General features: G+C 35.6%; 3 protein-coding genes and 1 long non-coding RNA gene across 6 annotated transcripts in view; 3 read left to right on the top strand and 1 right to left on the bottom strand.

The window, feature by feature from the left end:
• The window catches only part of LOC143367022 (uncharacterized), a 36,627-nt gene extending 35,669 nt beyond the window's left edge, over positions 1-958 (bottom strand). Inside the window, exon 1 of the mRNA XM_076808623.1 lies at positions 214-958. The gene's annotated coding sequence lies outside the window, so the exon portion shown is untranslated. The remainder of the gene's footprint in view (positions 1-213) is intronic.
• LOC143367129 (uncharacterized) overlaps positions 1-12,674 on the top strand; it is a 418,577-nt gene that overhangs the window by 95,355 nt on the left and 310,548 nt on the right. The window lies entirely within an intron of this gene.
• On the top strand, positions 3,884-4,900 carry LOC143366566 (uncharacterized). The gene is made up of 2 exons (XM_076807687.1): positions 3,884-4,664; positions 4,773-4,900. Exons 1-2 carry the CDS (start codon positions 3,884-3,886, stop codon positions 4,853-4,855), a joined length of 864 nt encoding a protein of 287 aa, XP_076663802.1. The 3' UTR covers positions 4,856-4,900.
• Positions 6,655-8,293, top strand: Chchd3 (Coiled-coil-helix-coiled-coil-helix domain containing 3). 3 transcript variants are annotated; one of them, XM_076808273.1, is made up of 3 exons: positions 6,655-7,089; positions 7,322-7,841; positions 8,015-8,293. In XM_076808273.1, the coding sequence occupies exons 2-3, from the start codon at positions 7,439-7,441 to the stop codon at positions 8,188-8,190; spliced, it is 579 nt and encodes a 192-aa protein (XP_076664388.1). In that variant the 5' UTR covers positions 6,655-7,089; positions 7,322-7,438; the 3' UTR covers positions 8,191-8,293. The 3 variants fall into 3 exon arrangements, with proteins under 3 accessions (XP_076664388.1, XP_076664389.1, XP_076664390.1); XM_076808275.1 differs by having other exon boundaries at positions 6,660-6,798; XM_076808274.1 differs by having other exon boundaries at positions 6,655-7,841.

Raw genomic sequence — 12,674 nt, 5'->3', positions numbered from 1 at the left:
ATATAACAATATGCGTTTAGCAATAGACAGAAATATGAAAAGCAATAAGTATTAGCAATAGACAATAATATGAAATGCAATAAGCTTTAGCAATGAAAATAATATAAAGCAATACGATAACCAATAATATGAAATAGGAAAAGCGTAAGCAATAAAATATAATTTAAATGACGATGATATACACTGATACTATAGGTAATAATAATGACTTACAGTTGATGTCGACGATTAATAATTCCTTTGAGAGGATTGGCACAGATATAAATTAACACTTTGTTCACTGAGATTATAAATTTAGACTGTATTCTACAAGTTGTTTCCGTAGAAGAGAACTACTTCAGTAAGAGAGTTTCCGTAGAAGAGAGCTACGGCCTCTGGGGCCCTTGTATTTATACGGTGTTTACGTATGAGGGGTATGCGCGGTATGTACCGTGACCCATGCACGAAATATGGGTTATATAATTGAAACATATAGGTGACTCATGCGCGAAATATGCGTCGCAATAGGACTTCGGGGTTTTTATTTGGGGCGTTCGAAAAGGGAGTACTCAACCCATTGGATGGATTTTGGGTGTTTTAATTGGAAAGGGGTGAGAGTGGCTTGTATTCGATGGGTCGTAGAGAGGAGATAAGACGTAGTCCCGATTTAAGGGGGTTTTAGGACGAGGGACTTGTTTAGATTTAAATAAGAGGGAAGAGATCGTGCCTCGTAGGGCGAAGAGGAGAAAGGGATTTCGTACTTGATCATCGCGAGATGGGGACCGCTAAGGTACATCGTCTAGATGGTCAGTGGTTGGGGGAAAGGGATAAGAGTTAAGTTTTAGGGATTTTAGTGGAGTTGCGGAGTGATTTATGGAGGAGACTTTAATTTACAGGGTGTCCCACTAAGGAATGGACAGCGCCATATCTCTTAAAGTATTGTCGATAAAAATATAAAAAAAATAGGGAATTGCATGGTTCGAGGGGGCCCATTTATTAGCGCGAACGAATTTTGTTTTCGATTATTATTTTAAAAGATACGATGGTCAAGTTCGGTTTTTCAAATGGAACTATTTTTTTTGAAGACCTGAGTTGATAGTGCGTTCCAAGACAAATTCAATAAGCTTTAATGTATACACTTTATTTCCACTGGTTTTTAAGATATTGCGCTTGCAAATTTACTGATTTTCACTGCAAGAAACCCCTCTGGAATGGCAAAAACCGGGGGCGGTCTTACTGGTGCTACGGGTGGCACTGCCTGTTGAAATGGATACTTACCTGCCAAAGGTCTACGCCAGAAATGGCAGGCCCAAAGGCTGGACAATTCTTTTCCGTCAGAAATGCTACTTAGGTAGGTACATCTGCGGTGTCGAGAAGCGCATCGTTACTTTTATTTCGCACTTGCTTCTACGCTCGGATGGCCGGTTCTTTTGGGAGGGATGCAAGTTGGATTGGTTAGGTTAGGAGGAGTGAAAGTTGCTAGACTAAATTTCAACCATAGGGAGCAGATTGTATCAGAACCAATCGGATTTGCATCCCTCCCAAAAGAACCGGCCATCCGAGCGTAGAAGCAAGTGCGAAATAAAAGTAACGATGCGCTTCTCGACACCGCAGATGTACCTACCTAAGTAGCATTTCTGACGGAAAAGAATTGTCCAGCCTTTGGGCCTGCCATTTCTGGCGTAGACCTTTGGCAGGTAAGTATCCATTTCAACAGGCAGTGCCACCCGTAGCGCCAGTAAGACCGCCCCCGGTTTTTGCCATTCTAGAGGGGTTTCTTGCAGTGAAAATCAGTAAATTTGCAAGCGCAATATCTTAAAAACCAGTGGAAATAAAGTGTATACATTAAAGCTTATTGAATTTGTCTTGGAACGCACTATCAACTCAGGTCTTCAAAAAAAAGTAGTTCCATTTGAAAAACCGAACTTGACCATCGTATCTTTTAAAATAATAATCGAAAACAAAATTCGTTCGCGCTAATAAATGGGCCCCCTCGAACCATGCAATTCCTTATTTTTTTTATATTTTTATCGACAATACTTTAAGAGATATCGCGCTGTCCACTCCTTAGTGGGACACCCTGTATATAAAAGCAGATAGGATGACTGGCTTTGCAGCTTGAAAATTACAGCGATTCGATCAAAAAATCATAAGTGTACAGTTGAAAGTTTTCGAATATAGTACAATTAAATAAAAATAAGAAGTACTATTAGGTATGTTACATTGTATAGTTATATTTTAAGTTTCTTGTGATTTGAATTTTAATTGATGTATTCAAATTCAATTTGATTATTAAATTTATTTAATTAAATTGGAATTAAAAATTAAATTGTGATTACCTAGTAGATAAATTGTAGAAAATTTTAATTATTTAGTAGAACTGACTTCCCCTACAGTAAAAAATGCCAAAAGTAAAAAAAGGTGATAAATGTGGGAAAAAATATACAGATGAACAAATGACACAAGCTGTAGATGCTGTGGAAACAGAAATGTCACAGCGTACAGCTTCCAAAAAATATGGGGTGCCACGATCTACCATACAATTTAGAATGAGTCCTGCTTTTTCTAAATCATCGTCAGGTCCACCTCCAGTATTAGGTCGTAGTGCAGAAGATGACCTAGTAAATTGGATCATTGATTGCAGTCGGAAAGGATTTCCTAGAAGAAAGGAAAACGTACAGGCTAGTGTAAAAAAATTTTTAGGCCACAGTGGCTTGAAAAATCCTTTCCATAATAACGTACCAGGAACTGGATGGCATAAGAGTTTCCTAAAAAGAAATACTGTTCCTTCTGAAAGATATCCTGAAGAAGTTACCAGTGCTAGCTCATGTGTTAGTGAAACTGACATACGCAACTGATTTGTACAGATTCATAATTACCTGGTGGAAGTAAACTATGTACATATTTTGGAAAATCCATCACGTATATTCAATAGCGACGAGACATACTTCATGGTATGTCCAAAAATGAAAACTATTATAGCTCCTCGTGGAGCATGTAATGTGTATGAAATAGACAAAGGCAATGCTAAGTTAAATTTAACGGTATTATTTACATTTAGTGCAAGTGGAGTTATGTGTCCACCTACACTCGTATATCCATATACAAGGTTGCCTGCCTTAGTTGGGCGGTCAGTACCTAATGATTGGGGAATTGGTGTGACACCAAGTGGCTGGATGAATGGCGACTTATTTTTTTATTGTATAAAAAGTATATTCTACCCCTATCTAATAAAGTTGAAAATTACATTCCCTGTAATTTTATTTATTGATGGTCACAGCAGGCATGCGACTTTAGAAATTAGCAATCTCTGCAGTAAGTTGGAGATTATTCTGATTTGTCTGTACCCCAATTCGACAAGAATATTACAAGCTGCTGATGTTGCAGCATTTAAGCTTTTAAAAACTCTGTGGAAAAAAAGTGTTTTAGAATGGAGACAAAAAAACCCAACACAAATGTTAACTTCAGACAGAATGGCTCCAATTTTGAAAGATGCCATTCATAATTTTTCACCTGATGGTACTACTGTAAGAAATGGTTTTAAAGCCTGTGGTCTGTATCCTTGGGACCCAAATGCAGTGAATTATACTAAGTGTCTTGGTACAAAAATAGCTGGAGTTATCGTCAATAGTCCTCCACCCAATGAAGCAGCAGTTTCATTTGAAACTTTAGTGAATGTAGTAGAGGACAATATATTAGACCAACTAGAATCATTTTCGCCTCAAAATGCTGCACCAGAAGAGAGGTCAGAAGAATTCACTGTTCTTCATAGATTATTAGAAGAATATAAAAAGACACAAAATCCTACACAGAATCAAGAAATACAACCAGCAATGATTCTAGAGAAAGAGCTTCCAGATGTTGCAGATACCACCCTACCCATAATTATAGTAACGAAGATGAAATGGGTCTAATACTAAATGATATAGAAAATAATACTCATGATATTGAAAATTATAATGTTAAAGACAGTATGACTGCTGATGTAAATAGGATCATAGTGAATGATAAAAATGCAGTAACTGTTACTAATAGCATGTGTGTTCACTTAGATAATTCTGTGATAACGAATACAAAGACCAGAAATAATCAAGTCAATGACTTGAATGTACATAATATTATTTATGAGATTAGTGATGAGGCTATTGATAAGATAATGAATAAGACTGAAAATAATGAAATAAATGACACAGATGTAACTACTAATACCATAATTTATGAAACTACTGATGAGGCTATCGATGAGAATTACAATGACGAAGTACTGGATTTATCTTTAAGTCATCTCAGTGATTGCTCTAAAGGAATAAATAATTTCTTACAACGACCACCAACACCCAAACGTAAAGGAAAGAAATTTACACAAAAAAAATCTTATGCAATATTATCGCTAGCATGGAAGTTAAATGAAGAAAATAAATTTTCACAACAAAAAATGGACAGGAATAAGAAAGATGCTAAAAAATGTGAAATTTTAAAAAAGAAACAAGCAGTAGGAAAAAAGAAAGAAGCAAAAAAATTAGCAAGGCTGCTAAAGCAACAAGAGAACCAGCACAAAAAATTAAACATTAAAAAAGAGAAAATCACTAACAAGAAGAATATTCAAAATAAAAGAGCGAAAAGATCACAAAAGAAAAAGTCTCAGGGACAAGAACAAGTAGAAAAGATTGAGACAAATCTTGAAAGTGATAATGAAAGATCCCTGATAGCCAGATCTGGCAGCAGAATCTGACGTCAGATTCTGTGCTCTCATGCCAGACCCTGCTCCCAATCTGATGTCAGATTGGAGACAGATGGTTATCAGGGATTGAAACCAATAATTATAAGCGACGAAAGATGCCCAAAGAAAGTATACCTTGTCTCAGATAATAAGTGATAATATAAGATGTATTAGGCAAAAAGTGATCCATATATGCATTATTAAGTAGTTATGTTTTATTTTTTGTTCTTATAACTTTTATATTTTAAGGTGAAACGTTACTTTTCAAAGAATAAATATATTTATTTGTATTTAATAAATGCATACATACATAAGATATATCCATTTTTATTGAATAACTTTAATCCTATTTCTATCACCAAATCAGGTAACATTTTCTTTTAGGTTATATTATGTGCGAAATAGCGGCCAATCACTGTCGAACCGATTGGACAACTACTGTCATAACCATGCCAATAACTATATTTCTTCGTAGTCAACACATTTTTTCTATATTTTTATAAATTCTTTACTTGTTTTTATAAACTCTATTTATTTTTAGATTATTAGGGTTTTTTCGCACTTGTTTATATTGATTTTCATTTCAAATTTACTAAATTCACATTTATAATTCACTATTTATGTGACACTGTTCCTTAAGTGGCCTACCATTGTACAGTATTTCCTTGTTAGCAGCTCGCTGGTCGGGACCGGAGTTGAGCCCGTATCGCGAACAGAGCCCTAATTCCGAGTGTTCGTTTCTCGGTTCTTTCTGGCCGAACAGGGGAGCGAGATGGAACACTGCGTGCGCGGCGAGCGTGCGCGATGGTCGCAAGCGCTTACCGTGAGCACGAAAACCGCTTCTCAAAATCTTGACGCAGGCCCGGCTCACGGTAAGCGCTTGCGACCATCGCGCACGCCCGTCACGCACGCAAAGGACAGAGTGTCAGGCGTCGGAAAGACGGAGCGAGACAAAACATCAACGCGTCGTCGATCTCGTACCGTCCTCGCTCGCTTTCAGTGCCTCTCGCTCGCTCTCGCCTTCGTCGGATAAGAGTGAGACAGAAGTGATGGGGATAGCCAAAAGTCCGTCCGTATCGTGTACACCAAATCGAGCCCGAAACGAGGAAATACTGTACTCTTTACCCCTACCTTTTTCCGAGAGAAGGTGGGCATTGGGGAGGAGGTATTGCTGCGAAGAGGGCCTCTTCAAGAGAGCAGCCGTTTGGGAGGGATGCAAATCCGATTGGTCCTAATACAATGTGTCCCCTATAGTTGAAATTTGGTCTAGCAACTTTCACACCTCCTAACCTAACCAATCGAACTTGCATATGTTAGAAATGACTCTCCAAGAGTAGCAACGAAGCTCGATCCAGGACAGTTCTGGGGTAAGGACTGAGCGGTCTATCACAGTTCGCATACCAGAAGGCATCGTCTTCCCCACTCCGTGGTCAGATCCTCCAAGCATTTCACATGGTGTCAATCATGATGTAAGGATATAAAGTGTGCTCGCTGAGCGGCTCATTTTCGTCTTTTACTGCGCATTCCCAATTTCCGCCATATTAAAATATGTATGTATATGAATGCATATGCAAGTATACGGACGCATATCGAAATGTTGACAAATTCATTCTATCCTATTGGTTGACAATCCAATATGAAGAATCTTGGGAAGAGCACGTTATTGGCTAATTTGAAAAGGGTGCGCAAGATCACACCATATCCTTACATCATGGTGTCGATGATTTAATTGCGAAGCAACCGTAACCAATACTTCATCAATTCTATTTAGCGAGCGTTTCTAAATAGCATTCGCTGGAAAGGTTTTCTTCATAGTATCGATTGCCTCACTTAATAATTCAAATTTGGCGCGTCTAAACTTTGCTATGCAGAGCCATCTAATATAAAGCTACGTTCACAAGTTACCACGCGGTACATACCGTAACACACTCAATGCGCGAAACGGAACACACCCATAGTAACTGCAGTGATAATATATACACTATTATTGTTAGAAACAAATCAGAAAGTAAGGGTTACCCAATTTCATATTTGAGAGCCCTATATGTTGTGTAATAACGCTACTGGTGCATAAAAATAGTTTAGATGATAAAAACAAGGTACTTATTACACAGCTTAATTCAGGTTTATTTTTAATACTAGTAAAATCTGTGTATAAAAACGTTACAAATCACGTCAAATTTTCGTTAGTACCTAATAATATAAGAAATTAACGGTGTCATGCACGGGTATGCATTTGTAAAAGTTAGAAAACTTCGAACAGCAAGAAAAATATAATAATGTATTTGATTTTTTTAAAAGTACGTTCGTATAAATGAGGTCATACAGTTTCGTGCCAATAAATTCGCAGTAGTAAGACCAGTATTTCTACATTCAATTAAATATAATTGGTAAGAACATTTGTATTTTTGATTAAAACTCATTGGTTTTAAGTACATAACCACAACTACGGAACCCTTATTATTGACAATTCGAAAAATGCCATCGAAATATACTTTTACGAAATGCATTTAGTGTACGAGCAGTATTTTGTACTGAATGTTAATCTTATGCATAATAGTTAGACATACTGTATACATATAAAACAGAATTCACTTTATAACAATTTACATAACTTTACAGGTAAGCCATTTCAAGCGGACTTAATTGCTAATATTTGATTAATTTCTGCTCACGAGTTAGCTAAATTTGAAAACAAAGAAACTCTGAATTCTTAAAAAACAAATAGAAAACTTTGCAATGGGTGCTGGACAAAGTGCTCGCAAACTTACCATTAATAATGTAGAAGAAGTAGATGTTATCAAAGTATCAAATTCAGTTGTACAACGGCTGACTCAAAAAGCAAATACTGAAATGCAAAATGAAGTAAGACCTACTACTTTGACGCAATCATCTCCTAATAAGGTTACTCCTCAATCGCCTCACAGTGGTGATATACCAGCCAGTTCTGGGTACCCTGTGTACTACCATCCACAATTAACATTAACTGCTCTTGAAATACAGCAACAAAAAGAAAGAGAACTTCTTAATCAAGATCTTTATTGGCAACAACGCATAGAAAATTTGGAGCAAAGTCATTTAAAAATTAATGATATTATGGATGGAGAATACAAAAAAGCAGCAGAAGAACTGTATATGAATGGTCGGTAAAAATCATTGTTACATTCATATAAAACATGATGTTATTATTTCTGATATGTATTGTCGCAAAGATATATCTTATATATATCTTGATGTAAATAGGAAACATAAGTAAATATATCAATTAAGGTATTTTAATTATGCATTAGTCTTTAATATGAGATTTTCTTATAGGTCAGAAGAAAGTGAATGTACAAGATATTGTTCAACCATGTATGGAGAATACTGACAAGGTGCTTAAGTGTTATCAAGAATATCCTAATCAGATTTTGAAGTGTGGTAGTTTAGTTGAAGAATTTTCAACTTGTGTGGATCAACGTCGTGCGCATGTAATTGCAGCACGATGTTAATACTTGTTCATATTAAATGATATCATGAGTAGTTTAATGAAAGTTAATGATGTTTAATAACAAAATTATTAGTCATAAATAATAAATTGTATAATACATATAATCTTGTGTCTTTATTTTTATATTGAATGAGTGGTACGTCTAATTATAAGTAACCCAGCTGATTTATTGAAATCAAGAAAAAAAGTAGTTCAACTATACGCAACGAAATTGTTTTTTAATCATTTAATAAATTACCATCGAAACAGTTTTTTTAATACAATTTTTTATTCATATTAATTAGCATAGCCTGAAGAGAAGTTATTTACCATTGTATATCCTATGAAATTTCTAGGCAAACTGTGTTCTTATACTGCTTTTGAGATATTTTTACGATTATTAACAAATTCACATAATACTTCTGTATTTCTATCGCATACTAGCTTTACAAATTGGCTTCGCCCGAAATTTAGATTCTGATTTTATAAAAAAAAACAATTTTTTATTTATTTTTTTGTGTAAAAATAGTCACATTCATCTGGATTAAGTAGCTAGGTGTAATGAGCTGAGATACATTTCGTGACCCCAGACTTTACTGTTCGAAAGTTTATCGGCGACAGACAAGCACACAAACACTTTCTGCTCTAAATATATTTTAAGATGTCTAAATATGAGCCGTTTATTTTGAAAGTAACGTACGTCCATTTTCCAAAAAAATCGAGTTAGCTCGAAATGTAACTAGCTAAAAATGTAACTATTAAGATTAATAGTTACATTTTTACATGATCTTTTCATTCTGAAGCAAATTGTTACTAATATATTTAAAATCGTTAAAGTTTTGTAAAACGAAAATATGCTGGTTAATGAAGTGATGAAAAAGTTTATTTTGAAAGTGGCGTAAGTCCCATTGTGAGAGTTTCAAATGGATATGGAAAATAATGTGTAATAAAATTTTTTGAGATCACAGCTTTATGTTTAATTATCAAGGTAGCAGTTTATTTATCAATGTGCAATAAATTTGTTATAAACAATTTAATCTCAAATTTCACTTTCGATCCGCTGACGGATTCATACGGGTCTCCGGATAAGCCCTTGTAATTTTCAGCAATTTGTTAATAATTTGTATGTAACAAATTAATTGCATATTACAAAGTAAATGTCTGCGGGACATAAAGCAGTCACAACTAAAACTACAGCAAACAGATAAAATGCACGCAAAATGTATTGTAATACGCGACTTGGACGAAAAAAACGAGACCAATCACAAGCTAAAATGTAAGGGCTTAATGGATTTATTATATTATATACCACCCGCACACCATAATTATTTTAAATCACTCCCGCATACGAAAACTGGAGAAGACTCAATAATAATTAATAAAACATTATTAATTTTAATGTAAAAATTACTTAACAAAGAATAAAAGTTGAATATTTTTTTGATTTTATAACATAAAAGTGTATACAATTATTTTTATCTCAAGGGAAATTTACTTTTCCTATGGACTTGTGCTTTCTTAAGAATTGAAAACGTCATTTCATTGATTTTGAAAGTGGCGTAAGTCCATTCATAGCCATCAAACACCTATTATTTCTTAACCCGAGAGTAGGCGCGCCAAATAATTTACGTTAGTAGGCGCACGTCGGTCATTTCGACCGATGGTAATGTAATCAGAAATAACTTAATAAAATGACTAAAATAATATAAATAATGCATAAAATTGTATTTTACTTACTTCAGAATCGTTATACGTAAATAATCTTCATTTTTTATGATAAAATGATTAATCGTATTATAATATTATGAGTTCTGGAAAAATTATTTTTATACAAATGATGCATTGTAATTGATTTTAAAAATAAAATGTTATATAAAAATTTGTGCGAATGCAAAATATAAAATTATATTGTCTATTTATCAATTTGAATTTATCACTTGATTTTCAATTTTCAATAATAGCAATTATCTAATATATTTTATATTTATATTTGTTTTTCAAAAAATATACTTATAAATTTATGGTTTCATAAACGTATTAAATATTTATATTTTCCTCAGAGTAGGAACTGCATCTTGAAAATAAAGAATAAACCCTGATAACCATCTGCCTCCAGTCTGACATCAGATTGGTAGCAGGGTCTGGCTCTGGCATGGGAGCGCAGAGTCTGACGTCAGAACCGTAGCAGACGGCAGAATCTGCTGCGGTTCTGCTGCCGATCTGACATCAGGCACTGACATCAGGCTCTGCACCTCAGAACGCAGCCATTTGCGGACACAGACGACTACGGTTCTGATGTCAGATTCTGCTGCCCAGATCTGGCTATCAGGGAATACTTACGTTTCCTTCACTCAAAGTACATGCCTCCTCTACATCTGATATCTCTATATCGGCAGAATCAATTTCCGAATCTGTATCGTGATCGGATTGTATAACATAATCGGAATCTGCGGAATCACTGATCTCGTCTTCAATGTTTTCAATCAATAAGAAATCTCGGAAATTAGTATTAGCCATGATTGCCATACAGTACGCGTCGTACGTGACAGACGAAATGAGACTAACGTTAGCAGGCGCGCTATGGTCGAAAAGACCGACGCGTAAAAATGTACGATTTAAAACCTACACGAGTGCACTAAGTGTCGCTCTGTAACATAAATAAGTCAAGAACTCCTTCAAAGAGGAATAGCTCTAGGGAAAAAGTAAACAGTCGAACGCTATGGATCATGTTTCAAAACATATGAAATCGTCGGTCGAAAAGACCGACACGCGTCTACTCCCGGGTTAAATAATATTAATTATGCTAATTGGGATGATAAATTTGACACCCTTGGAAAACCAAAAACATTATATTACTATGTTATCTGTTACCCATATTTTTAAATTTAATCCAACGCAAACCCTTAAATATCTCGATTCGAACATAAATGGACTTATGCCACTTTCAAAATAAACGGCTCATATCTAAAATGAAGTTATATTTGACTAGGAAATATATCCGCGCTTCGCTTCGGGCCTAAGAGATGTTAAGGACTCCATGAAAATACATTTCACCCCTTCTCACCTCCTTAGGGATTGATTAGGGCAAAATCCTGAAATTGGTTTTTAGGCATTTGTGTGACCTGTCTTTGTAAGTAAGAACCAAGTTGATATCTAATCGGTCCTAAGAGATATTAAGGAATCCGAGAAAATACATTTTACCCCTTTTCACCCCTTTGGGGAAGGAATTTCCAGAAATTCTTCTTTAGTGGGCACTTACATTATGAAAACAATGTACCTTCCAAATTTCACGTTCCTAGATTAAACGGTTTGAGCTGGGCGTTGATGAGTCAGTCAGTCAGTCAGTCAGGACTTCTTCTTTTATATATGTGTATAGACAAACGATGTGACCCTCAAGCATTCCCACCACTGTGCGGGAAACCGTCACGCGCAACTCTTGAGCGCAGAACGGTGGACGCCATGTAAGATCAGGTCTATCTGCCTCGCTTCACTATTTCGTTTATTACTCAGTCCCATTTAGTAATATCGAGATGAAATATAGCCCAAAACCTTCCCTGAGAAATGTACTACACGTTCAAAAATGCCGCATTGAAATTGAGCTATTATTTCATGAGTTTTGAGGGAACAGGAAAACATACGTTTTCATACTCTTCTTTCTGTGTCCGTTAGAAACCTGGACCCTTGATGGACCCTTTCCTCTTCCTTTCTGGATGGTGCTGCTTCAGGAGACAGTCCCTATGCAGCCCATCGGCGGCCCCGCCCTTGCGACGCCCCCCCCGGTCAATCCGTATGTGTTGTGTTTTTTATTAAATAACAATGGAATTTCAGATGGTCACAAATAATTATGTTTATTTGTCTTCACCTCTCTGTATAATCTTTAATTAATAATTAGTAAGATACTAAGCAACACGTGCTCTCTTAACTCTACAGTTACTATACTATATTACGAACATATATTTCAATCGTACATTCGGCAACAGCATTTGTTTGCCTCTACTGCGCAGTTCGTACATACGCACACACGTCAGCCACTAATATGTATTAGTATGTACACGACGAAAACCTACTCACTAACACCATCTATTATTTTACTTCCAACACTCCTCCTTGAGTAGTTTTTCTCGCAAACGCAAAAAAACGGACCTTTGGTCAGCGGCTTTGTGAAAATGTCAGCCACCTGTTCCTTTGTATTTATATATACTGGAATTACAGTTTTACCTACATGCTTATTTACAAACTTTCTCTTAATTTGAACATGCCTCATACTTTTATTTATTTTTCCTTCTTCTGTATTCTTTAACATGCATATAGACGCTCTATTGTCCATAATGAGACTTGAAGGTTCAGACAATTTTTGCAAATTTAGTTTAAAGGAATATGAATTGTCTAAGTTCCCTTATAGAAATCACACAGTAGTTCAGTTTTGTAGTCTTTATTTCAGAGTCAAATTGTGGACCAGATGTTAGCTCTAGTCACGGTGTGGACGAAGACTTATGTCTACCGAAC

Source organism: Andrena cerasifolii, chromosome 3 (assembly GCF_050908995.1).
Source record: "Andrena cerasifolii isolate SP2316 chromosome 3, iyAndCera1_principal, whole genome shotgun sequence".
NCBI classification, from domain to species: domain Eukaryota; kingdom Metazoa; phylum Arthropoda; class Insecta; order Hymenoptera; family Andrenidae; genus Andrena; species Andrena cerasifolii.
Note: the sequence above shows the minus strand (reverse complement) of the source record. Positions and strands in the feature narration are given on the sequence as shown.